Source organism: Drosophila takahashii, chromosome X, assembly GCF_030179915.1.
Source record: "Drosophila takahashii strain IR98-3 E-12201 chromosome X, DtakHiC1v2, whole genome shotgun sequence".
NCBI lineage: Eukaryota > Metazoa > Arthropoda > Insecta > Diptera > Drosophilidae > Drosophila > Drosophila takahashii.
Genome location: NC_091683.1, coordinates 18,939,813 through 18,966,030, shown reverse-complemented (window position 1 = coordinate 18,966,030; position 26,218 = coordinate 18,939,813). Strand labels below are relative to the sequence as shown.

The 26,218-nt window shown below is 43.3% G+C and overlaps 2 protein-coding genes across 13 annotated transcripts in view; one reads left to right on the top strand and one right to left on the bottom strand.

The window, feature by feature from the left end:
* Positions 1 to 26,218, top strand: part of X11Lbeta — a 95,371-nt gene that overhangs the window by 52,994 nt on the left and 16,159 nt on the right. For 11 of the 12 annotated variants that reach the window (XM_070218988.1, XM_070218986.1, XM_070218987.1 and 8 more), the window contains one exon: positions 10,769 to 10,815. The exons of the other annotated variant lie outside the window; for it this stretch is intronic. The gene's annotated coding sequence lies outside the window, so the exon portion shown is untranslated. The remainder of the gene's footprint in view (positions 1 to 10,768; positions 10,816 to 26,218) is intronic. 12 annotated transcript variants of the gene reach the window in all.
* Positions 5,120 to 6,207, bottom strand: LOC108060877 (uncharacterized). The gene has a single exon (XM_017146797.3). It carries the CDS (start codon positions 6,093 to 6,095, stop codon positions 5,217 to 5,219), a length of 879 nt encoding a protein of 292 aa, XP_017002286.2. The 5' UTR covers positions 6,096 to 6,207; the 3' UTR covers positions 5,120 to 5,216.

Sequence of the window (26,218 nt, the reverse complement as noted above, 5' to 3'; positions counted from 1 at the left end):
AAATAAAATCCAAGCACAATGTTCTTGAATTGGCAAAAATCGTTCTTGAATTGAGAACATTTACTCTTTAAATAGGAATATTTACTCTTGAATTGATAGCGTTGTTTCATTAAATGAGGACATCGCTCTTAAAATGAGAGCATTTGTTCTTGAATTGAGAAAATTTGCTCTTTAATTGAGAACATTTGTTATTGAATTATGAACATTCGCTCTTTAAAACCCTGTATGCATAAATTCAACAACAGGTCTACACATTATCAATCTTTAAATTGTCATTCTTTTTTAAAGAACATTTACAACTCATTTGAGAAATTCTCTCTGTGTATCTACCCACTCCCCTGACAAGAACCGAACATGTATATTGTATCTTGGCCCATTGTTTGTTTGGTCCGCCACTCACTCCGTTTTATCTACTGAGATCTAAGTTCTCATTTCGCATTTCCCAGTTCCCAGTTTGTTTGTCCACACCTCCGCCTTTGGGCTTTGGCTCCGGGCCTCTGGTCCCTGGTCCCCAGTCCCTAGTCCCTGGTCTCTGGTCTGGCTTACTTTAATTGTTAATTTGGCTTATGGCTTATGGCTTCTTCATTTTCGTCGCCCGTCTTGACCACAAATCATATCCTGGCCCCCGGGGGAGCGGCTCCGAATCGGGCGACAGGGGAGGACTCACTTAAGGTGTCTTCGCCTTCGCCGTCGCCTGCCTTCCGAGGGATGGGTGAATGTAATCAAAACCAAATTGCTGAAATTATTATTTAATTAATATGGAGCCAGCTGTGATTTGCCTTCCAATGATGGACTGCGGCGCCATATGGTAGGTCTTTGTTTTTGGGCAGGAGAGCAAGGCATTCGAATGGCCACGTGCAACAGTTTAGAGCATTGAAAGCAAATGCTTGGAGAGCTTAAATTGATACGTTTTATTGAGATACCAACTTAAATTAAATAAATAAAGCCTAATTATTTGCTTTGTGCAGGGATAAGCTGGAAATACCTGGGAATTTGCTGGACAAGCATAATAACTTGACCCAGAGTTATTAAACCATTTCGCCGTTATTTGTTTAGGATATCGCAGTGCGTTTCAGGGTCGTCCTTGTTGTCGAGGGAGGAAGCGGAAGTGGATGAGGATGGGGAAATGGAAATGGAGGGTTGCCAACTCGGCAATAACTCAATGGCTAAATCAATTGACGCTCTCTCGACCAATCTGGCAGCCCGTCGAGAGTGCAGCTTATATACCGTCATGGCCAACATGCCACGCCCCTTACCCTTCCTTACCTTATTTTACCGCCCCCGAAAAGTTTCTCGGCCAGCTGGCGTTGTTCTTGGCAATCCTTGAGAGCACTGCAGCATCCCTTGCATCCTCCGACCATCCGGAATACCATCATCCCCATCCCCATCCCCTTAACCATCCCCCGGTGCCACTCGACAGCTTCAAAACAAAAAGTCAAATTGAATTACTTTTGCAACATGGCAGCGACGCCACTCATTGTTGTTCGGATCCAGTTGTTGTTGCCGCTGCCATTATCCTTGTAGTGTTTCCGCACAAAAGTGGCAACAGCACCTGGGAATCCGGTGGGGCAGGGAGCTCAAGTTTCCAGCCAGTCAGCCTCCTGCTCCTCCTTCTCCGCCGCCAGTCCATCCGAGTAAAAGGCTATTGAAAGAAGAGTCCTTGGATGGAGGGTGGGGTATACCCTCCTGGAGGACGGCGGATTGGCCAGCACTTGGCCAGCTATCTCCAGGAGGCCGCCAGGCTGCACTGCATCCGAGCAGCAATGTGGCCACACGGAGAAAAATCCCTGGCAACTTGCACTTCACTTGGGCCATTAATTCTTAAAAGCTTATATTCAAATTTTAAAATATTTCCATTCTTGTTTACTTTGTTGAAATATAGGCAAAATAGAAAAACTGCATTATAGGGTTGGTAAAACGCTCGATAGAACTATCGATAATATCGATGGTTTTTAAGTTTATGAAACATCGATGGCTTGGGCTCATTATCTATAGTATCGCTTAGCTAAATAAGTTAGTTTTGAAAAGATTACTTTAAGTAAATTTTTAAGAAATTTCCGATAACATTTGGGTTTTTGTGGCTTTTGTAATTTATTGTTTATTTTCTCTCATTTCCAAAAGATATTATACATACCACCATCAATATTTTTGACTATCGATGTTTTTACAATTCTTTCAACTACAATCTTGACATATCACATTAACATTTCAAAACCATTTTAAGATCTTTTCTAGATATTAACCATGACATGTTAATAAATTAAGCCAAGTCGCTTGAATATTTCTCGCAGTGCAGGCCATGAAGAAGTGAATTGTGTGTGCTTTGTAAGCAGAAGTGTGCGAACTTCCGAGATGCACTGGAATATGTGGGTTAGGCGGGAGAAGAAGGGGAGGCGGCGGGGGCGTGGCCGGTTGGCAGGGTCGTCGTCAAAAAGTTGGAATGTCGGGGGGCTAAATGGGCGGCGGGGCTTTTCAACGCCGTCGTACAATGGCAAACATTTCGCTGCATAAGTTGCCGACCCCTCGAATCTCCCAACCTCCCCCTCCACCCATTCACTTCATACATATACATATATATAGAGGAATATCCTCTGTCTCTCGCCTCAATCTTTTGCCATCGTCCAGGGCTTTGTCTGCCCTTATACAATGCAAGTTAATTCAGCACCAACTCTCGGGCAACAGCTGCTCCTCCTGCCACGCCCCTTCCGCCCTTCCGCCGCCTGCTTTTTCGTGGCAGTGCCGTCAACAACTTGTTGGCGTTGTTTCCTGTCAATCAGCACAGCCCCCTCGGCATCCTCCGCCCATGGCCGAGCATTTAAGCCGCATTGTTTGTGGCAAGAACAGAACAGAAAACAGAGAAAAAAAACGAAAACATAATCTAAATTTTGTAATTGTCCCAGGAAGGACCTCGTTGCCCCGGGCGGCGAATGACAAAAAGAGCGGGAGGACGAAGGACGAAGGATGATGAATTCAGTTGGCAGTCAGTCATTTTCATTCTGCTCATTTCTGACTTCAGCACTGCTAAGTCCTCCTCCCTTTGTAGTCACCCATCCTCATCCCATCCTCCGCTTTTCAACATGTCCCGTAGTCGTGTTATCCCGCCTAATACAATATCTTCCACTCAATTTGATGCTGTCCATCCAATCCAATTTTCTTTCCGCCCTCCTCCCTCCTAATTCCCGTTGAATGACTCCTTAGTTCTGGATTGCCAACAGATTGTAGTACCTTTCAAATCGGTTTTTGAACTCTTTCTGTGCCTTACTTCCATCGCCACATTTCCTTTAATCAATTTATTATCCCTTTTCTGCCGACGAATTGGATTAAAGGTATCGGGTTGTTTTCAAATCACTCAGTAAAACTTGGAACTAAGGTGTTCTCTATGTTGATAAAAGGTCTATTTCGTTAAGAAATCGTATACGAACGAACTGGTAACACTGTAAAAATACTGAAGTTGAAGTTGGACGTGAAAGAACATGAATTCAAGCAGCGCAAGCAGTGGATTGGCTGCTGTTTTTATTTCAGAACCTTACAACTCTTTTGTATCATGTTAATATTTTCTTTTAAATGGGGATTATTTGAGGTTTTTAGGCAGTTTAAATAGTTTTACTAAGATTTCTAAATTTCCATCAGAAATGCAGAGAAGATGCATTATTACTAAAGGTCTATCGAAATGATTATCCGACTTGACTGGTCGACATTCTGGTTTCTTTTCGGCTGGACGTCATCGGGAAGTCGGAGAGTCGGGGAATTTAGGTCAGGGCATGGACCAGGCGGCCCGGCAACTGGGTCAGTGAAATAAATAATGAATATCGCTGCCAACAGCAGGGCAAACAACAACTCAACAATGCAACAGCAACAACACAACTCTTGAGTTGCAACACGCGCGCTAAGCGGCTGCATTAAAAGGCCACTCAAACACACAGCGAGGCGCCAAAAAGGGGGTGGCGAAAATATAAAAACAATGCACAAGGGCTGTTACCCCTACCCCCCACTTTCTCGTTACACCCCCCCCCCCCCCACTTTTTTGTAGGCTCACGAAATCGAAATGCTGAATAAAAAATGGAGAGAGAATTTTGTTGTTGGCAGGCAAAAGCTGGCAACAAATGATGAAATGCTAAAAAGCATGAAACGGCAACAGAAAGTGGGGTTTTGCCAGGGGAGAGGGGGTGGTTTAAGGGGGTGTAAGGGGGCGGCAAGGGGGGCAAGGACTGGGAAGGACTCCTGAAGTGGGCGCTTGATTACACTGAAATGCACTCAAAAGTGGCGAACGAAGCGATGCCGCCAGCGAATGCAATCGAATGGCCAACAACAGCCACACACACACACACATATACATAACCACCCCCTCGAATATGCCACGCCCACTCACACATACAAGGCCCAAAGGCTGCGCCAAAAAGTTCCACAAATTACATTTAAGTGACGCAAAAGTTAAGTGAAACTCATTGCGAAAATCGCGGATAGATGCCATGTGGCATGACTGAATGCGGAGTGGGTGGAAAGGGGGTTGTAAAAGGGGGTGAAAAGTGGGCGGTAAGTGGGCGGTGCAAGGGTTAGCGGTGCAACACGACTAAGTGCTTTGGCTTGCCGAAAGTAGGCACTTGAACTATTTCTGTGTTCTCGCCCACTTACATACGCGTCGCCAGTTGTTTATGGCCCACGGATGCTTCCGAAGGCCCCGATAGCGGATTTATAAAGGGGGTTAGAGAGATGATACAGATTCGAGATTTGGTATTTGAGATTCGAGATTCGAGAGACTTGAAACAGATAGCTGAAACAAGTGATCAACTTGCCAGGGGAAAATCTATTGAAGGGGTTTCCAGAAGAAATGATGATACTATATAATTGTGTACGGATAAATCACTTGCTATATGTATATTTATGTGAAACCCCTGCTATAACTTCTTTGTGAATGTATATCCACTTTTATAGTCGTTCGCATAGAAAACTTCTGTAACAAACGTATCATCTGTTGTAAATTTGCCAGTCTGGCAACTCCGGTAAACTGTTAAGCATCCCTGTTGATCGCAGCCAACTTCAAGGTTTCGTATGTTAAGACCGACGCTATGTTAAACCCGTTAAAATCAGAAGGAAGGAATTTCAATGATATTAGATCTGTGTGACAGTTTATCCTACTAAATTATTTTAATATTTTCTTGCTATTAACAATTTATCATCATAACTTTAACAATTTAACAAACGATTGGTAAATTTAGCTAGCGAAGCTGAAGCACTGTTAATTTTGCCAGAGATTTGGGATGAGGTTGATTAAGTTTTTGGATCAGCTCACCCTCTGCTGGTGGCTGACCTTGAGCTCCCGCCGACGGGCGAATGGGCGGCTCTGGGGACTCAAGGGTCTCGGGCTCCCAGATGACCTCCGCCGGATAGACAATTGCCCGGTGCTTGCCCCCGTGGAGGATGACCTCGAAGTGGTGGTACCTGGCCAGCACCACGTGCGGCTGCTGCTCGGCGAGGAACTCCTGGATGGGGGCCAGCGAGAGGCCCTGGCAGTTGATGTAGACCACCGGAAGGTCCAGATGCAGGGCCGCCTCGTAGACGGCGGCCATCTTGGGACCCCAGACGGCGGCACTCGCGAACGGCAGCCGCTCCTTGGCCAGGAGGCGGGGCAGCTCGGAGGCGTGGCGAAAGGTGTGCAGCGTGACCACAGAAGTGGGTCTCGAGCCGCCAAAGAAGCTCTGATCGAATTCGCACACGATCACCGGCGAGGCGGTGGACATTTTGTACCGGAAACGGATGTCGTCCGGCGTCAGCAGGCTGACCACTTCCGCTTTGAGGCAATCGACCATTTCGATGGCCTGCTGGTAGTGCGCGTGGCTGGCCGCCTGGCGGTGCATCGGTTCCATGGAGCTGCGCACCTGGTCACAGAACGAATCTCGCATCGTTTCGTGGACAAAGATGCTGGCCACCTGGGCGGGGGCAAAGGGCTGCTTGAGGGATCGCAGGAGCGGCTGGATGGCCGCCTGGACATTGGCCTTCTGGCAGATGACGAGCAAAGTGGGATCCTGCCAGGACAAATCGCTGCCGTCGCCGGGAAAGTCCGGTTGCCGCCAAGTGTAGGGAGCGCGTTTCGGCATTATAAACAAAGAATTTTACAAACGAATTAAACTATTTTCCTATTTCGAGAGCTGCTTCCTGAAACTTCACTTGCTTTGCTTGCTTTCACTGGGCGTACTAAGTCATCGTCATGACCCCGGGCGCCTTTCTAATTTACCTGTAAAATCATGCAGGTGACAAATTGGGGGTAAACAGTCTAAAAATACATACTGATTGCTAGCCAATAAAATGTACAATTTTCCATGTTTATTCAGCCCCAAGGTAATATCAACAAACGAAACTTGGTGACTTATTTATGATTTTATAGCTTAATGCGAATTAATTGACAGGCTTTGTTGTTTTGGCTTTACTATTTATGAAACTAATTTAGATTCCATTTCAAGAACCAATTCTTATTCTTGAAAAATCCAATGCAAACATGGTGACAAAGGATTGTTGCAAAAACTATGCGTTGAAGACTATTGATGTCCTGCCTGAAATATCCGATTGATAACTCAATCTCCCTTAGTCCTGCGAATTTAGTCAAGCGTACAGATTCCAGCATGTATATCCTTCTCCACTGCTGCTTGAATATTAGTTTCCCGGCAAGGAAATGAACGTTGACTGCTGTTCTGTTCTGTTCTGTCCTGTTCTATCCTGTCCTGTCCTGTCCTGTCCTGTTCCATCCATCGCCGGCATCTATCCATCACTGCCAGTTGATGGGCAGAAGGGAGAAGGACTCGGTGAATCGGAGACAAGGACGTCGTCTCCGGTTTTGCCTGGCTTCACTTGTGTTTTAGCCTCATTTGCCACATGGTTTCGTTTCGCCTCCCTGGAGAGTGGTGTACCCATATAGCCATATAGCCATGCATACCCCATATCCAACCCATTTCCCAGTGGGTTACTGCACGACGAGTGCAACACAGCAACACGTGGCTTTCCTGCACTAATGATGCATTCTCACTGGCAGCACCATTGCAACATTGCCACACTGCAGCTGCAGCAACAACAGCATTCTCGGCTTTCAAGCCCACTCTTCACTCTCCATCTCGTGAGTTATCCTGCGCCCCAGTTTACTTGAGTAAAATGCAATCTCCCAGCTCTTGGCTCCTAGCTCTTAGATCCTAACTCCCAACTCCCAGCATTCAGCACTCGTGGGAGCAGCCAACCAACCAGGCTTTCAACCATATGCCATGTGCCATGTGCCATCTGCATCCATTTATGTATTATACACAGCTCCCTCGCCCATCTCACTCTATATCTTCTTCAGCCAGTGACAAAATCCAGTGCATTTTGGCATAACCAAAATACGATTGAATATGGACTAGAAGCTCAGTTCTAAAGTGATATATTATTGACATCATGTTTCAAAAATAAGTTACTAAATCTCATGGATATTTGTAGAGACTTTTTGCACTGGTGAATGATTTCGCGTGAAAAGTGAGAGGAAATGTGGTATTTAATAAGTGTGCAACGTAATATTTCTTCTCTATTCACTGGTCTTGTTCCTTTTTAAACTATTTAAGCTTCAATTTACCTATCCACTATATCAACACTACCAACTTTAAAGATTCCATACTTTCTCAGATAAATTGATGTGATCAAAACATTTGTTTTGAAAATCTCTACTCCCCCATACTTTTTTTGAGCCTATTAACTTTCAAGTAAAATTTAAAATCTTTTCAGCTCTTGAGTTAATTTGTCAGAATTGGGAGACTTTGATAAATGTTTGTCGATTGAAGAGCAAGAAACGTTAACGTTTTTTGAGAAATGAAATCACAGGACAGCCTGCAGCTAAATGAAATCCCTTTGGGCCTGCTAATGGAGGATTATTGACCAGTATTGTCCTGTTTTTGCCCTGCAATTCCTTCTCAGCCCTTTCATTTTTTGCGCCCCATTTCCTTGGACCAACTTGGTGCACTTTGTGTGGCAATGTTGTGCGAGGCGCTCGATAAACACGTTGCGCAAAGAAATCGTTGCATAAATTAAGGCTTAATATCCTGACCTCATCGATTCGATGGCTGTGCCTGTGCCAACGGCGATATCGGCCACCACACAAAGTAGTACAACCAACGCCCACCCGGCGATTACTCGGCCCTGTCAGCAGATTGCAATTTTTAGCTCTTACTGAGGGGAAAGGGAGGGAGGAAAACGAATCCAAGTCCGGATCCAAATCGAGAATCGTTCAATTTTTCAACTCCGACAAATGAATATTTAAGGCCACCAAAGTGGGAGGAAGCCAGTGGTCAGTGCCAAGTGAAAAGTGCCAAGATTTACGAGCAGCCCTCCTACCCTTTCTTTTTTGCCAAACTCAGACAACCTTGGCAAATTGACTTTTGCCTTTGGCCTGGATTTTACTGCGTAAATGTGTAGGAAAAAAAATAAAACTCCTCTTAAGCCATTTATTCTCTCAGAGTTTGGGTAAAAGTCTTTGGAAAACCTAACAGGTAGGCAAGCTGTGGAAAAAGGAATCTTGGAACTGCTATATCTTTAAAAGATAAAATATTTCTTGTATTTATATTTCCCAAAAAGTGGCAAACTGCTAATTACCATTCTTAGCTTGTTTTTAAGTTATAAAGTTTCTTTCGGCTTTACAATTCAAATGCCATACATGGCCTATTGTTTTTGAAAAGTTTTTCTTCCCAATTGTTTCGCATCAGCTCTAAACAGAAATTCGAACTCGATGAAATCAAAGTCTGGGTGGGTTTATTTTTGCTGCCAACTGAAAGACAGAAGGCCAAATCAATAACCAATAAAAAAAAATGTTGCTGGCAAGGCCAAGTTACCTCAGTCGTTGCCCTGCGAACAGTTGCCAGGCTCAAATTGGACAGGTGAAAGGAAGGCAGGTGGAAAAGAAGGGGATTCCCCGAAGTACGGAGCGGCAATAAATTAACAAACTGCCGGCCGAGGGAGAGGAAAAAAGAAAAGTAAGGGGAAAAGTCCGCAGAATTGAGATCTGCTGCCGGCCGCAGAAAAGAAAAGCCAAGAAAGAGAAAAAAAAGAACGAAAACCAAACTGAATTAAAATTTTTTGCATGAGCCCCGAGGAGAGCCGGCTGACTGTTGGCTGTTATCAACAGTTATCATGGAAATGCTGGCCGAGTCTGGGGTCCAGAAATATGGCAAAATAATAATAAAGAAAAAAAGCCAACACAAAGATGACACAAAAAATTTATCAAATATCTGCTTCCGGCGAAATGGCGATGACAACAAGCCGACTGCGAGGCAGTGGGTGCAAATGGGAGGCAAGTGTCGCAGCCAATTTGCAGCACCGAAGGAGCCGCCGGGCAAAAAAGACACTGAAGGACACGGAGGGCAGGACACTGGACAAAAGATGACAGGGGAGGACCCAAGCAAATTGTTTATTGTTTCATAATTGAAGCCAAGAGAAGCCAGGACCTCACCTAATACGGCGCCCACTATCCGCCTTAGTACCTCTACTTTGTACTTTCCATCTCCCGAACCGCCCACTGCGCCAACGAAGGACGCCAAGGCGATGGTGTCCGATTGCCTAGAGCATTATAGTTCACCGGTTTTTCCATCAACACTCCTTGGCCCATAATATCGGTCTTGTCTTTGGGCTTAAGTGTCTAGCGGATGTTTCGCAGGATGCTAATGCAACTACTTTACTGAATGGAAAATGTGTACTTATATTTAAAGATTACTTTACAAAACATTTTTTGTAGCCAATAAATTTTTAGAAATATAATTTCCTGCTAAGAGAAGCAGCATTATCTGCTGAAATTTCTAATATTATTCCTGCTCAGACAACATTGTTAATTGCCTTAATGCAAATAAATTCCGACCAAAAAGAGCCAAGGTGAAGCATTTTATCAGGGCCATTTAAAATGATTTTCAAGAGCCCCTGGCCACGTGTGTTAGCCTCAGCTGGCTCATCAGATCCTGGCTAGCCATCAATTTCTGTCTAAGCAGTTGAAAAAAACTTCATTAAACAATGTTCCACAATAACATTCATTTTCGTTCACAAACACAAACACACGCACTTGGAGGGTAGCAGATTTATAAGCATTTTACACCTGTGGCGCCTTTTTAGGCCTTGAACCCCTAACCCCTAACCTCCACCCACCACCCACTGTGCATCAAATGGCTGAATGAAACTGCTGAGCCAGCAGACCACCCACCCACTTTGGCATGTGTGTGCGTGCAAACAAGCTGAAAATTCATTAAACTGGAGCCATAAATTCTTTTAATTGTTTTCTTTACCCCGGCACCTCTCTTCATTTCATTAATTCATTCCCGGTACCCTCTTTTTTTGTTTGTTTGCTTCCCTTATTTTTTGCATTTTCCTCAACAACATTTTCATTTGGCAACAGCAAACATTGTTTGCCCATCTCATTGCTCCGCTCCTCTCATTTTAATGTTTTACGTGATATGTTTGGCATGTCTTTGACGTGGTCTCTTCGACTCTCCTTTTCTCCCTTCTCCACCCCCCCAGCTGTCATTAATTCTTTTCAATTTTCCCAAAAGAAGGTGGGGGTGAATCTGGGGAACCTGAAGAATCTGGCGAGCTTGGAGTTGCCTCATTAGCAGGTACAGTCTCGGCCCGAAAACTTTGACAGTTGCATCATTAATACAATACATTTTTTTGGGCAAATGGCCGGGGAGTTCGGGGCTAGTAGAGTGTAATGAACTGGCAGCCTTGTCAGAGACTTAACTAATGGATTTCTTCTCCTCTCCGCCCCGTCTACTTACAGGTGTCTCCGGCATCGACTTGTTTCATGTTGTAACTCGAGGACTTTCGGTAAGTTTATTTTTTCTCCTTGCCCCACAACAGAAAACAACGAGCGATACAATTTAGGGGATGGTTCTGTGATCGGAAAAGTATTTGGTTTTCTATTCGAATTGTTGCACATTCCACGACTCTACAAACTTTGGCCAGAGGAAGGAACAACAGCGGAAGGATAACGCCGAGATTGTCGTCCTGCAACTGCAAGTTTCGATTTAGTTTTGAGGTCAGATGACCAGAGGGCCGAAAGGGGGGGATGGAGGATATACAGGGACTAGGGTCACAGTTCGAGCTGAGCCACACAAATCTCCTTCTCCCTCTGTCTCTTTCTACTTCTGCAAAAGATAAGCGGACAATGTTTCAGATAAAGCGAACAAACTTGTGCAGCTCCCACTGAAGGGGAATTAAAGCTCGCATTCGCAGAAGTCAGGTGGGAACTTAAGTCCACTCGAAATAAAGAACAACGAGGGGCTGCAATGGAGACCATCTGCGGAAAGGGTTTTCCATGGCTAATGGGGGGATCACCGGATCACAGGATTTTAAATGCAATTGGAAAGTTGGTTGGCGAAAATAGTTGAATTTTATATAGTTTGCTGGAAGCGATTGTTGAGTTTTGCCTGTTTGACTGACAGCGCATTGAGTTTAATAAACCTCTAATCGCTAACTCTATCTTTTATATTTAAATTTAACTATCTTTTAAGTTTAACATTACCGTCTTTGAACCCGTATTTACCTGACCTTTCGACTTCTCGGACTTTTCCGTCGTAGGCACAAGGGGCGGATTCAGTGTCGTGTGGCAGGTGCAAGGGAATTAGCCAGAATGTCTTAATCAGTCCGAATCAGTTGCCAAGGTCCGAGGATACAAGGCCTGTCTGACAGTCATCAGTGTCTTCCGAGTCCCGAGTCCTGAGTTTGCGACACAGGACATTCGACATACATATGTTGGCCGTCTTATGTTGCTGCTGCAAAAAAGAAGCAGTGCAGAATGGTGCTTCAACTGCAGTCACCTGGCTGTGCTTAAGTCCATGCCAATATATTAAACTTATTGTGCCTGGCAGGTGACCTTCCCTCCCCTGCCCCTCTCGCCAGCCCCTCGGGCTTTGCCTGCCCAGTGGCCGTGCTGCACTTCCGGCTGTCGTCCTTGCGGCAACATTTGACATTGCGCAAAGCCAGAGGAGGAGTCCTTCGTTGCCAGGCATCCAGCCAGGCACATCCTGCATCCTTCGTCCTGCATCCCTGACCCTTTTCCACGAGACTCCATCTCCGGCTTGCTCGCTGTTCATTTCAGGAAATGCATTTCGTCAGCGTTAAATGAAAACGAAATTGCCAATTTCAATGAGGATAAGGAGGAGAGCGGGCGAATGAAGATTGGCGGATTCTTTTTGGGGAGTTGAGTTAAGTTGAGAGAAGCAAGCACACAAGCACACATCTACGATCCGGTTCAGGCTCAATCAGTCATCCACTGGCCTGTGATTTTTTGCCAGGATTCACGACGACTAATGTGATTTGCACGAATGCGAAGCTAAGACTGCGACACTGACGTGAAAAGGGAAAAATTGGGCAAGGAAAGGGTGAAAGATAACGAGATGGGATTGAGAGATGGACGGAGTCGCCGAAGAGAGTAGAAATCGATGGACATGGGATAAAAGGACCAGTGACCCATTTCCAATGCCATTACTCAAGATTTTTTCCAGTATTCCGAATAACTAAATAAATACAAGTGTAGTCGAGCACCTCGACTATCAGATATCCGGTACTAAGCTATGCAGCAATAAGACAACTGCTTGCACTGCTTGCATTTCATTTCATTATTTGCTCATAACTTGTTAATAAATGGTTCGATTTGAACATTTCCTTCTACAAATCGAAAGGTATTAATAAACACTACAATAGCATTTACATTTTTACAAAATCTGTAAATATGTAAGTACCAGGTATACTAATAAATAGCCGCTCAAATATATTCCGCTTCCTAACACCTCCTTATTACTTAAATTACCTTCTCCCAAAAGGCGAATCATTCCATTAAGTGAATCTCCCCTTGAAACTAACCGCAAACTCAAAGAAAACGCGGGAGCCACGCATTCAGCCATCCAATTTGAAAAGAACCCTTAAAAATAATAATGCAGTTGAAAGTCAATTGCAGGGAAACCTTAGCCCGGTTATGAGAGCAACTGCGTAAATCAACTCGAGCTCGAGCTCAGGCGAATGAAAGCCAAACAAAAAGAGAGTCGTTTGCTTTTACTTTACCACCCCAGGCGGATGGGGTTAGTTGGCCCATAAAAAACCCCCCTATTTTTAACGGTCCCTTCTATTGGCAATACAAACAAAAGCGGTGCAAAATTATGTCAATGGCATCGTTGTCATGGCCACTGTTCCATTTGGTTCCTCCGCCGTAAGTTTCGCCCATCTTTTTCCCACTCTCCATTTCCATCCTCCTTCGGGAGCTCCTCTCCTGGTGCCATTGTCGCCAGGAATTGCTACTCCCCAGTCGAATAAAATCCAAGCCATCGCCACTAAAAGCCACGTTCAAGCCCCTCCCCTGAAATCCCACCCTTTTGCGCGATGCGTTCCTCGTTCCTCCTTCCTCGTTACCTATCAAAACCAAAATTGAATACAAAAATCTCATCAAAAATCGATTAGGGGTTGATGGCGGGAAAGCCAAGGAGTGGAGCCCCGAGAATCCAAGTGGCAGCCAACTATAGATACATATATACATATACTTTATATGGAAACATGGCGCTAGCAGCGAGAATCGTGTTAATAAACGAGCTTCATCGCCGGGATGTGACAATCCAAGAGGCACCTGTTCCAGGTTCCTTGTTCCTTGTTCCTTGCTCCTTGATTCCTTGTTGAACGCAGCCAGTGGATTGAATAAATAACACTGGCAAATGCAATTTACGAAATTAAAACCGAAAGTAGTGAAAACTATTCCCCTCATCCTCAGCTTCACGGCCCTCGATCAACTAACTCCTTTCGACCATTGTCAGTCGCCTTATCGGTGACAGCAATCATTTCTGCGGCTTGGGAAAACTTTCTCCTAACGACGCCAAACGATGAAAATGATGATGATGATGGCGAGGAGGGGAAGGAGTGGGTTGGCAAGTTGGATCCTAGGCTTATTGCGGTCTTTTCTCGAACCACATCGAATTGGAAAGCAAAGCGTTCATTTGTAAAATTAATAAAAATAGTTTCTCCATCTTGGGGCTTAATGAATATGGATGAAAGTGCCCACAAGTTTCGGCAGCATTAAGTGACACGATTTTGTGGGGGGGCTGAGAAAAACCAATGGGTTTTCATCGATCAAAGGACACCCGAGTTACCGAGTTACCGAGTTCCCAAGTTTACCTTAACTTTTCTTTACTTTTGTTTAATTTTGCGGCTGTGCCTCTACACTCTGTGGTATTCATCTAGATATTTGTAGCTGGAATATATTGTGGCCTCGTTCTATATATACTCGTATATATATTTACATACCTGTCAAATGACCTCAAATCCCTACGCTTTTTCACTCACTTTATGGTTCATGCTTGCCTGCGCAAATCCCATAAACAATCGATTTAAAATTAAATCAAATTATTAACAATAAAGGCAAATAATTGCATTGAAAAAATAGAGTAAGTGCATTGTGATACCCGGTGCTATGTGAACACTGGTGTGCATCGAATTTCCATCCAAGTTGATGGGCATTTGCTAAGGTAATTTACCAGGTATTTCATAGTCGAATAACTCAACGGGTGAAGGTTATTTATTGCTTTGTCCTGTTTGATTTAGCGCACTAAATGCAATTCCATTTTGATACTTTGTGTAATTGACTTTACTTTCCCTCTCATTGTTGTGCTAACAAATAACAAATATGTGAACTGAAGTGGAAAGGAAACAATTTCATTTATTTAAGGTCATTCAACGGTTTTATAGCCTTTAAGAATGCCTTAGGCCCTTCGTATTTCATCTTTCATATTCCAGAGCCCATCGACCGTCTGACAACACCCCTTGGATTCCCCGAGATTAGATGTCATCTTGGCCGTGTTATTTGCCGGCCTGTCGGGCTGTTCAAACGCAAGTGCGGACATGTCCCTACCTTTAATCCTTTTTATCGAAGCCCTCCAACGATGTACGATGTATGTTGTATGCCCTATGCAATGGCCCATCTAGAATTTAGCTATGTACACAAAAGACGAAAGCAAATTGTGTTTTGTCAGTGACATGGAAATCAACTGAAGCGATGTGCGCGATTTACGGGCCGAGGACATTTTGCAGGGCTAAATCAACAGAGTGAATGGCTTCGGATGGGTGGATTTTGGATTTCGGATTTTAGACTTTGGTGTAGGGCAGGGTATATACACATATATGGTAGAGATGTGAGGCTTTTGGGGCTGTTTGCTTCGATAAACTGTTTGAAGCACACATGTGAAACGGAAGAAATGGGAAAACCGGGAGAACAGGAAGAAAACGAAAAGGAAAAGCCCGGAGGACGGGGACAACTCAATTAAGCATGCACAATGCACACGAATTTAAACCGGCTATCTCCCTCTCCCGGGGGAATTTCCAATGCTCGCTGCATTCGCGCAGGACATCCAAATAAATGTACAAAAATTGTGGAAAATATCGCAATGTATACTGCGGCGGACGGTAGACGGCAGACGGTTGGACCTGGGAAAATAAAATTGTTTGATATTTGAGTCACATAAATTTCCATTGATTTTCCTCGCTCTTCCCTTTCCTCGTACCCTGCACTTCGTACGTGTCTTTGGGCGATTCTTTAAATCGCTGGCTCACTGAAAACGCCAACGGCATTCGCGAAAGGGAGAGAAAGTTGAAGCGAATAGACCCCATGAACTGATGGCTGACTAGGATTATATGACAGCTCCTTCATTGGGAATATATCCCCGAAAGAGTCTTATCGCTTAAGGTTTTCCCTGTCACGCATTTGATGTACATTTTAAATAATCTTACTATTATAGTAACTTACCTTACATCATGATTTTTTTTTCGAAAAATACTGTAACTTGGCCAAAAATGGTCCTACACCAAAAATACATACTGTTTTGAACAGATAACAAAATAATAAATAAATCCATAGCACATTCCGTGTGATTTTGGAAAAAATAAAATTTTCGCAAATTTTTAATTTTTTTTATAAGGGGGTACCCCATGATTTTTTTCGAAAAATTAAAAATAAATAAAATGTCAAGGTTTAAATGCCAATCGTTAGGAAATTTAATAACGAGTCCAGAAAGGTATGACAATCCATATTTGGATCAATATTTCCGTTGTGTCGGCCCAAAAACTTTTTTTTTTACCTTAGGTAATGTTTTTTACCAATCTGGTACATTAGATTGTATTAATTTTATTTTAACTGGAATTTATTTTGAGAACCACTGGGATACGAGCATCTTGAGATAATTCAGATCCATTGTATCTGCTCACGTTTTTGTGACCACTTTCCTCCCCTCCACCCTCGTTTAATTGGGGGTGTGGAAACATTTGCCCGACAAATGACACAGCATTGGAATTGGAAATAAATAAGGGGCCCGACCTTTGACGCCTGTCGCTAGCCGGACCGCCCACCAACCACCCACCACTTTCCGGGCGACCTTCTGCCCCCTTTCCCATTTCCCATTTCCATTTCCATCCCACCCGTCTGCCCGTTTGTTTGCCTAATAAATGAATGTGGAAAGTGCTCTGAATATTTGTACAATGTTTTTCCTTAGCTCACTCTCTCTCTCTCTCTCTGTTATTTTCCCCCGGGTTTTCTGAAAGTGCTGCGTATCTTTTATCACAATTCCAATTGCGGACTACGCGTGGCATTTTATTTGTCATTTTGTTTTTAATATTGATTTATCGGTATTGCGCATTGTGCATTGGGTTAGCCACAGCATTTGACCTTATCCCGGGTTCTCGGGGACCTCCTCTCACTTTCAAGCCTCAACAACTTTATCACAAATCAGTTCATATTCGGAAGTACATTTATCCAAATACTTTCTTAGAAAGACAATGACAAACTAATGCTGTAAATAATAATCCATTGGTCTGGAAAAGAATAACTCTTTCTAAGCGGACAATGTCAGTTCTATACGAAAATCACACAATTCCCGGTGATTTCAACTCACTTAAAAGTAAGCCCGAAAGTATGCAATGACAACATCATACGGAAAATCCTTCACGAAATAACTACTTTCCTTTTTCCCCGGCGTTCTGCTGGAGTTCTCCTTCGGTCGCTGCCTTGGTAGCTTTATCAATCAATGGAAATCGATTTGCGGAGCTCAATCAACGCGGGGCCGGAAAATGGGAAATGGGAAAGTTGTGGGAGGCAGACAGGGCGAAGGAGAGAGCGAGAGAGAGTGGTGTGGTGTGGCGTGGCAGAGAGAAAGCCAAGAGAAAGACACTCACTTGGGCAGGCCAGCCCAACCCTCTTCGCTTCGCTTCTCTTAACACTTAAATAGGCAGCCATCTCCTCGTTGTCGTGTCATTGAACTCGTCCTCAGCCCCTCGGGGTGTCTTTGTCAGATAATTTTTGGGGTGGCCATGTCACATTGTTGGCAGTGGGTGGCAGTGGGCGGCAGTGGGTGCAAGTGGAAATCGAAATGAAAATGAGGGTGGTCTAAAAATAAAACTTTCTCCCTGCCAGCTTAGCCTGAAACTAATTTGGCAAACGAGCGGCGGGTGAAACAACAAGCCAAAACTAAAACTAAAACTGGAGCTCAACCTTCAACCCTCCGAAACAACGGCTGTGACTCATCGATGACGCTGCTGGCAGAACCCAAATCTCCATCCGAGTGCCAAGGATAAAGCCGGGGACATACCACTTGACCCCCCGGAAACATAATTGAGCCCCCAACCCCCAAACCCCCGTCGTTGTTGTTGCCGGCTTAACGCTAAACGTTTTGTGGTCCGAACACCCATTTAAGCCCCAACCCCCTAACTTGTCCTAAAATGCAACTCCTACCCAAATGAGCGCCAACTGTTGCTAGTGGAGGTGGGTCGCCATATGTGAGGTGGTCGGCTGCCACCTTAATGACCATAATCCCAGCTCATAAAGTATGCAATGGGTGGACTCGAACAGCAGGAGCTCCTTTGTGGAAGGGGGTTGGGTCCAAAACACCGACAGGGTCTTAAGTTATTAAGCGCATTTAGTGGTTGATTGGAAAATACTTGGCCAGATTGCGTGGAGTCAGGTCAAATGGACTCGACTCTGCTCGACTTGACTTGACTTGACTTGACTGCCAAACACACAGATAGGGAAATCTGGAACATTTCTGTGGCCCAGATTCCACATCCTCGCGAGTCGCCATTACTCTTGCCTTTTATCCCTGCAGTTGGCACTCCTAAACCGATTTGTCTCCCTCTTCTTCTTTCCAGCATAGGTTCCAGGAATTTCAAGTTATCAGGGAATATATAGTTTTGAACAAAAATTCTAGTTCATACAAAAAATGTTAATTCTACCAATCAAATAGTTACATTCACAACAACAAATACACAATTAACAAGGACACATACCCAAAGCAACAACAAAATATACGTTACTATTTTTTATAGTTACGTAACTATCCGTATATTTCGTCTAGTAAATGTACCTATCTATTTTTCAGTTTCAAGGCACTTTTCCACTATTTCAAATCTTTTCCACTTGCTAATCCCAATGGCAAATGACAGAGATCCGAAAAGTGACTCATTCCCAGCCAGACACATTTTTCCAAGTGTGGAAACTTTGCCTGCTGCCTCATGCAACGCTCATATATCTTGCCACCGCCTCCAACGTCAACGTCTCCATTCTGGCTGTAATATAAAAATGCGTGCCTCGGAATTGGCTTGCAACTACATATAGTGTGTGGGAGTCCTCCGACTTCTGGGAGGACTGAGATGGAGCGAAGCCATCATTATTGTGCATATACTATGCCATCCTGGCCCCGTTTTCTCCCTCAGCTCCTTCAGCTCCTCGGTGGCGGTGACGTTGACATTTTGAGTGTCATTTTGTTGGCTCGGCGCGACTGCCACAGCCACTTGCAACATCCAGATCCACATCCCACATCCAAACTTCCTCTCTATGCCCTTTATACCCTGGACTAATCCCTATGTTAGCAGAGATACACGAGGATTTTTATGATCAAGAGAAGATTAAAGTACCAGCCAGACTTTTATGAACTCAAGGTCAATATGTCTATAAAGCCTTTGAGCAAGCGCCGCTTAAATGGCAGAGATTATAAACTTGGTGGCAGAAGTAAATTGAGCACACCCAAAAAAAAATCAAAAGTGTTAACTCTATAAGCATTGTATTATTATTATAGATGTATTATAAATAATGCAAATTCTCAACTTAGTATACCGAATGTTTCAATAAAATTCTTTTCAAAGTATTAATTTAATACTCATCTTATTGATGCAAATGGTGTAGAATTCATGTAATAACAGTTTCTATATTTTTTTAAGTATTTTTTTTTGGGTGCAGACATTAAAATGTGAAGTACTGGGTATCATATAGTTGGTAGACTGTGATTGCAGCTTCTCCAGAGTTCCAGGATCTGGGATCTGGGATCCGACATGGCACGCACTTGCTGCCACAGTTTGTGGCCAGCGGAAACACATTACATACTCGGCAGCTCGACTAGAACAACAAGGGACATGGAAAATGGAACTTGGAACTTGGAGCAAGGAGTGGGTGGATTACTGGAGCTGCAAGAGCGCCTGGCGACAACAGCCGGAAACGGAAATAGAATAAAGTGGCTTTCTGGCTGATGAGTCGCTGGCTCTCATGCCACACGCCACACCACACTTTCCCATTTCCCATCCCCTTTCCCCTTTTCCCACCCACTCATAACTCGCTTGTGGTTTTCCTCGATTCTCGAGGCTTTCGGCTTTCCAAGGCGAACCAGCAATTTATTCCAATTGTCGTCGACGTCGCTAGCATTTCATTAGCTCCGACTGGCCGACCATTGCTGGTCTGTCAGCACTTTCTCCGCTTTCTTTGGCCTTCACTTGGGTTAATTGTCCTGTGTGTGTGTTAGGGTGGGTTAGAGTGGACCAGCATTAGCGCTCTATCCATCAGCCAGTGGGAAGCTGCTAATGAAGAGATGATGGGAAGAGTTAATGGCCAGCTGATTCATCGGGCTTCCTTGTGAAAACCTCGACTTGGATTAATATTAACAATATTTTACCAGGAAGTGATGTTCCAAAAAAATAATAATAATTCTGCTAGTAAATTGAAAACTTCCATTGCCAATTGTTTCTCCATCCTTAGACTTCCTTCAACACAGTGACACCATCAGCATCATTGCCATTCGCCGACAAAACTGACGCTTTAATAAAGTTTATCTGTATCTCGGTAATAAAGCATTCTCAAGGCTCCCATTTAGCAAGCCGCTCGATCCCCTTTGTGTCCCAATTGTCTAGCAACAAACGTTAATTCGAAACGTTTTATTGCCCTCGAAAAACAACCGAAAATGTTTTGCAAAACTGAAACTGGAACTACAGTGTGGGTTTGGAAATGGGTGGAACTTTCCCGCAAATTGCAATGGGGCCATGAAAAAACAAGAAAAAAAGAATAAAAAAAAGGGGTGTGTTCGTTGGAGGCGTGCGATTGTTGTAAATTTCGCTAGCTATTTTTGTAACTCTTGTTTTATATTTGGCCTGGGCGGCGAGAAAAATCGTTACGGAGAGTTATAGAGGGAACGGGGCATATACAGCTATATGGCCATATAGCAATATAGCAACAATCGGAGAGCAGCAGGAAGAGAAAGAGAAAGCAGGGAGGACACGAACGCAGGGACGTGACTGGAATAGCATTCCAATAATTGAAGGCAGCGTCGACAGCCCAAGACGTCGAATTAAAGCCCAACATGAAGTATGGCAGCTATATAGTACAACCCCTATATGTGTGTCAGTGGGGAGGGGGAGAAGGAGGGGGTTGCTTCGATGATGGGCACCTTAAAAACACATTAGTCCAAGCTCCCGAGCGGAGAAGTTTATGGATTGCATGTGCTTCAGCCAAATCTGCAGTTGCAGCTGCAGCTCCACTGATAATGGAAAGACCACCCACCGAATGCAAGAACCCGGTAAAAAGGGGAAGGAAAAAATAACCATCCAACAGAGGAAAAAACAGCAAGTTATGGCTTAAAGCGATACAAGCAATATTTACATTTTATTGGCCACGTTTTTGCCCCGCTGTATGTCAATACACAATGCGGTTAAAAATAAGTGTAATCAAGTTTATGTGATAGATTAAAATTGTACAAATACAAATATGTATGTTCTCGAAGGTAAAAAACGATATATAAAGGTGTTTAAAAGTATGCAATAATATATTTAAATCTGTAAATATTTAGGTTTGTACATAGGGATTTCAAACCACTTGAAAAGGTGTCTAAAAGTATGCAACATTTTATTTTAATCTGTAAATCTGTGCGTTTTTGTCTTTGTATACGATTTCGAATCACTTAAAAAGGCGTCTAAAAGTCTTTGGGATTTAATTAAATTTCAAACGCTTTTCTTCCAGTGCAGTTGCCACTCAAACTTTCAACGCTATCAGTTTAAATACTGCAAGCTCAAAGCGGCATTATGCTGGCTTGAAAACAGGGGGAAATTTCGGGACGCGAAACGTATATGTTGAATATATCCGATTTTAAATATGCATTAAGCCAATGAAAACTTGTGCCATAAAACCCGCTCAGCACGCACCGAGATATGTCAAAGAGCCGGACCGGAATTGGCAGGAACCAGAGGACCAAAAGGACTAAAGGACCAAAGAAACAGGGAGACAGAGGGGACTGGAAGGGGAAGCCAGGTGACTGTGCAGTTCAGGTGATAGCCGAAAACACTTTATCGTCACATGCACACACATGCACGAAAAATTGGCCAAATAATATTAGCATTAAGTCGAGAGCTAAATTTTACGATCCATTTAGGGGAGACGGAGAAATCGGATGATGGGTCTTCGTAAGCCGCTTAAAGGTGTTTGCATTGTAAGGGGGATGGGGCTTCGCTTCTCAATCGATTAGGAGGCCCGTTTCGAGGTCCTCAGGATACCGCTGCCAGTTGAAATTTATGCTCGACTCATTTTATTAATGGATCCTTAGGCCCGTAAGCAACACATTTGCCAGCGGCGACAATGACACCCATTCAACACGCTCCCCCCAAAAGAAACCATCCCTCCCACGTGCAACCCACATATGTGTGTATTTTATACACTCACCTTTTCAGGAATGAGTCAGTCAGTCAGTCAGTCATTCAGTCAGTTAGTCGAAAACATATCAGCCAGTCACTCAACCCTCGAGTGTTACGGGCCTTACGGCAAATTTGATTTGTGTGTGTTTACTTGGAGCGGGTGGCTTGAGCAGTTGTGGATTTATTGCACTTTTCTTATTAAATAAAGTTAAATCACTAAGGGCTTTAAAATATGTGTCCTAAAGAATGCAGTAAATAAAAGTCTTCCTAAATAAATGCATACCTCTTTTCAGTTTAAATTTATTGTTGCATACTTTTAGACACCTATTTTGACAATTAATAATCCCAGCGATCTGACAATTATTAAATTTATTTCTCTGTTCCTTGAAATAAAAAGTATAAGCATTTATAAACCAATTTTTTCGTTTGCCTCTTTTTTATAAAATAAGGCATTGTTTTGCAAAAAACGAAAAAGATAAGCTTCTTTAAAACTAAGCCCATTTACTTAAATCCCTCTCAGAGCTGAATTCTTCTCTTGTATTTCCGTAATGTTTGGCTATTTTTTGAAAAGTTGTTTGTTAAGATTTTCCATTTCCATTCCCCGGAGACCACTTACTTTGGTGGCAACCTCCTCGCTTTTCTTTGTTTGCCACCGCCTGTTGTTCTGTTCGTCATGTTTGTTTTCGCCTCGTTCGCCATCTTCGTCTTCTTCTCTACTTTGTCCCCTTTTCCGGCTTTCCCGCATTTTCAACATTTTCCTCACTTTCCCCATTTTCTCGTTTTCCTTATTTTCCGCCTCTCACCCCAAATTCAGTTCTCGCCATTTTGCGTGCTGCCGTTTTCATTTGGCAAACGTTACAATTCCGCCATTATTGTTGCTTTTGTCAACATTACTACTCGCCCACGTCATCAACAGCTCGGAAAAACATCTTAGTCACTTTCACTTTTCATTACACTTTTCGCTTTCGTTTTTCGCTTCCCCCTTTTCCTTTATCGCTGTGTGTGCTTTTGTCATGCGGCGCTTTACATGACGCTCTGCTTTTTCCTACCCTTTTCCGGATTTCCCGTTCTCAGTTTTTTTTTCTTCTCAGTCTCAGTCTCTTAGCCAAAATGGTTTTTAACCCAAATTGCAACCGTTCTCATCAGCAAGCTCTGCACTCAAATCCGCTTAGCGACAATTTTGCCCACACGAACACACTGGCCACCATAATTGAATTAATCCTTGAGCAGTGAAAGCCAAGGGCTGGCTTAATTGCACACACATCTAGGTGAAAATCTGCAAAATATTAACTAAACTAGACTAAATGCGCGGACGCCCCGAGAAGTGAGCTAGAAACGGGAGAGATTGCCTCGACTATTTAATACCCGTTAATCACCCAAGAGCGTAAAGAAAGTAAAACTGCTTGCACTGCTTGCATTTTATTATTTGTTTTTCTCATAACTTTTTGATTAATGGTCCGATTTTAGAATTTTCTTCTACATTCAATAGGTTTTAATAAACACAACACAATGACATTTGCAGCTTTACAATATCTTCCTTCTACCTTTTACATACAACCTACCAATAAAATATACCCTTTTACTCTAAAAGTAATGGGTATAAAAATATAGAGAAGGCGACTCGTATTCGTATTCGTGAGCTGAGCATTCAATCCCCAGACAAAGCAGTACTTATCGCCCCCAGGGGCTTGGCAAGTAATTGCATAACGGGCAAAAAACAGAAAACAGCAAAGAAAAAACAAAAAACAGGCAACGATTTGGGTTAAAATAAATTGCATGTTTCGTTTACGGCAGTGCCGTGTGTGCATGCAATCGCCAGGAACACCACCTGAAATACCACCCGAACCACCACCCACTGCCTCCTGCAGCGTTAGTTGTTTTGCATAATTAATGCCATCATAGGCAGAGGTAATTGCATCTAACCCGTTGCCCACGTCGTTGGCTGGTCGACTGGCTGCCTGCCTGTGTCCTGCCGCAATGTGGCCGTAATGACGGTATCAGCCCCAGGACCGCATTAGGCCAGCACCACCTGCACCACCCTCCACCACCCTGCACCACCACCCTGCACCACCCTCTGCGCATCGGTGGCAAACTGTGGGCACTGGCAATTGATTTTGATTTTGATTCATTGGGCAGCAACGAGCGACGGAACGGGCTTGAATTAATTTTAAATATTTAAGGACCAGCAGGCGACGCATCGTTTAAGCGGGCATTAAGTTAATAAAACTCCAAGGACGCGGCCACCGTCATCACGAGTCGTCGAGTCCTCCGCCCTCATCGTCCTGGTAACTCAATTATGCAGCTGCCAGGTCTAGGACAAGGATACCGGGATACACGGGGTCCACGGGGCTGTAGGAGTTGTCGCGTTGAGGGTGCCAGGATGTGCATGTGTGCTCCGCCGGCTGAAGAATTTATGAAATTTTTATGACTCGCACTTAACATCACCTGAAGGCAGAGGGCAACGGCATTTATACTATAATTAAGCATTATTCCATTACTCAAACTCTTGGCAAACAAAGGGGTCATAGCTTTCCAAATCAAAGTCTTTCAGAGGCACTTTTTCAGGGAAAATCAAATTATCTTAAAAGTTTGTTCAAAGCAAAAAAATCTAGGAAAAGTTTAAAGTTGAAAGCTGCCCAAATCTAAGAAAATGCTATGTTCAAAAAGCATATAATATATGTTTCTTCAAAAGTCATTTGTTTTATTTCGCTTTAATTAATAAAAATTAATAAAATCATTTGAATTAAAATAAATTGGCAAAGGGGCAGATAGATGAGTTTTATAGAACTCTTTTAAATGGCGAATAAAATTGTTACCGAATATTAAAGGAGGATGATGACCCCGAACTCCGAAAATGATAAAAGATTTATTCAGGGTAATAAATAAATTAAATAGAATTTCTAATTTCTTTGAAAACTGAAATTCAATAAAATTTCACCAAATTAAATCGAAACTCGGGTGAAATACACAGACACAGGATTTTCAGGAGTTAAACTTTTAGGGCTTTAAAATCGGTTACACTTTTTTTGTCTCAAAATCCGACCCATGTGGAGACTGGAGAATGGAGACTGTAGACTGGAGAGCATGTTTTATTGTCACCAATTCCTCTGACAAGCGACTATCTTGAACCAACATCCCACTGGGAGGGAATGAAAATGTTTGCCCATCTAGCCGTGTTCGTGTTCGTGTCGTGTGAAGCCTTAAAGAAAATGTTGCTCTGGCCATGGTTATGGTTATGGTTATGGTTCTACTGCTGGTCCTACTCATTCTCATCCTCATCGTCATCCTCCTCCATTTGGATGCGACTCTGGCTGTCGCTGCTGCTGTTATACCTTGTTAGCTGTTGTGTAGATTTCGGTTATGAAAGACCCCCTCCGTCTTGGCGGCATGCAAAGTCCCCCTCATCCAGCCGCTTGCCCTTTTCCCAGCTTCTCGCCTGTGCGGTATTCCAGAAAACGAAAACATATTTTCCATGCGAGTGCACAAAGCGATGCGAGACGCACAGAAGAGCAGCAGGAGCAACAGGAGCAACAACAGGATCCGGCTCACATATCTCGCTGCTCGCTTCGGTTATCCCCACTTGTATGTGTGATTGCCGCACAGAGGACGAAATATTTGCATTATTACCATTTTTGAAAGTTTTACAAGCGACTAAAAATAAAAAGATGTGAAATTTTGATCAAAATAAAATTGATTTAGGTGTAAAACAAAAAAATTGATTTGAAACGATGATCAATTTGATATTATGTGCTATCAGCTCTGTTTTGATATGCGGCATCTCAATTTGATATGCTCGAACTGTAAATAATAGAGAGAGTCTTTATATTGCTTCTTATTCTTTTAAATTCAGAGAATCTCTGAAAATGCGAGAAAATTCGGTAAAATGATTTTATTTCATATCAATTTTACCAGTATTGCATGGTAAAAACCATATGCGTATAAATGCCAGAAATTTACCATGCGCATATCGATTTAATTCTGGCGTGTTTTGGTTTGTGTGTGTATATCAATCAAAACACCTATAACACCTAAAATAAATAAGAAATCTAAACTGAATTTAAACATTTTCTCTGCGTGTATTTGTACGCTTCCCTGACTTTTTTCCGTCTCGCTTCTGGCTTCTGCTGCTGTTGTTGTTAATCCTTTTCGAAATTTTTAGTTTGATTGTTGGGAAAATATTTTAGACCCCGGGCACAAGCACACACACATGTATATATGTTTATACTCCACCCGGCACAACGCACGCATTAGCATAACT

What these genes read in the sequence shown, in the direction of transcription:
- LOC108060877 (XM_017146797.3), bottom strand. Translation starts at nt 6,095, where the DNA reads ATGCCGAAACGCGCTCCCTACACTTGGCGGCAACCGGACTTTCCCGGC.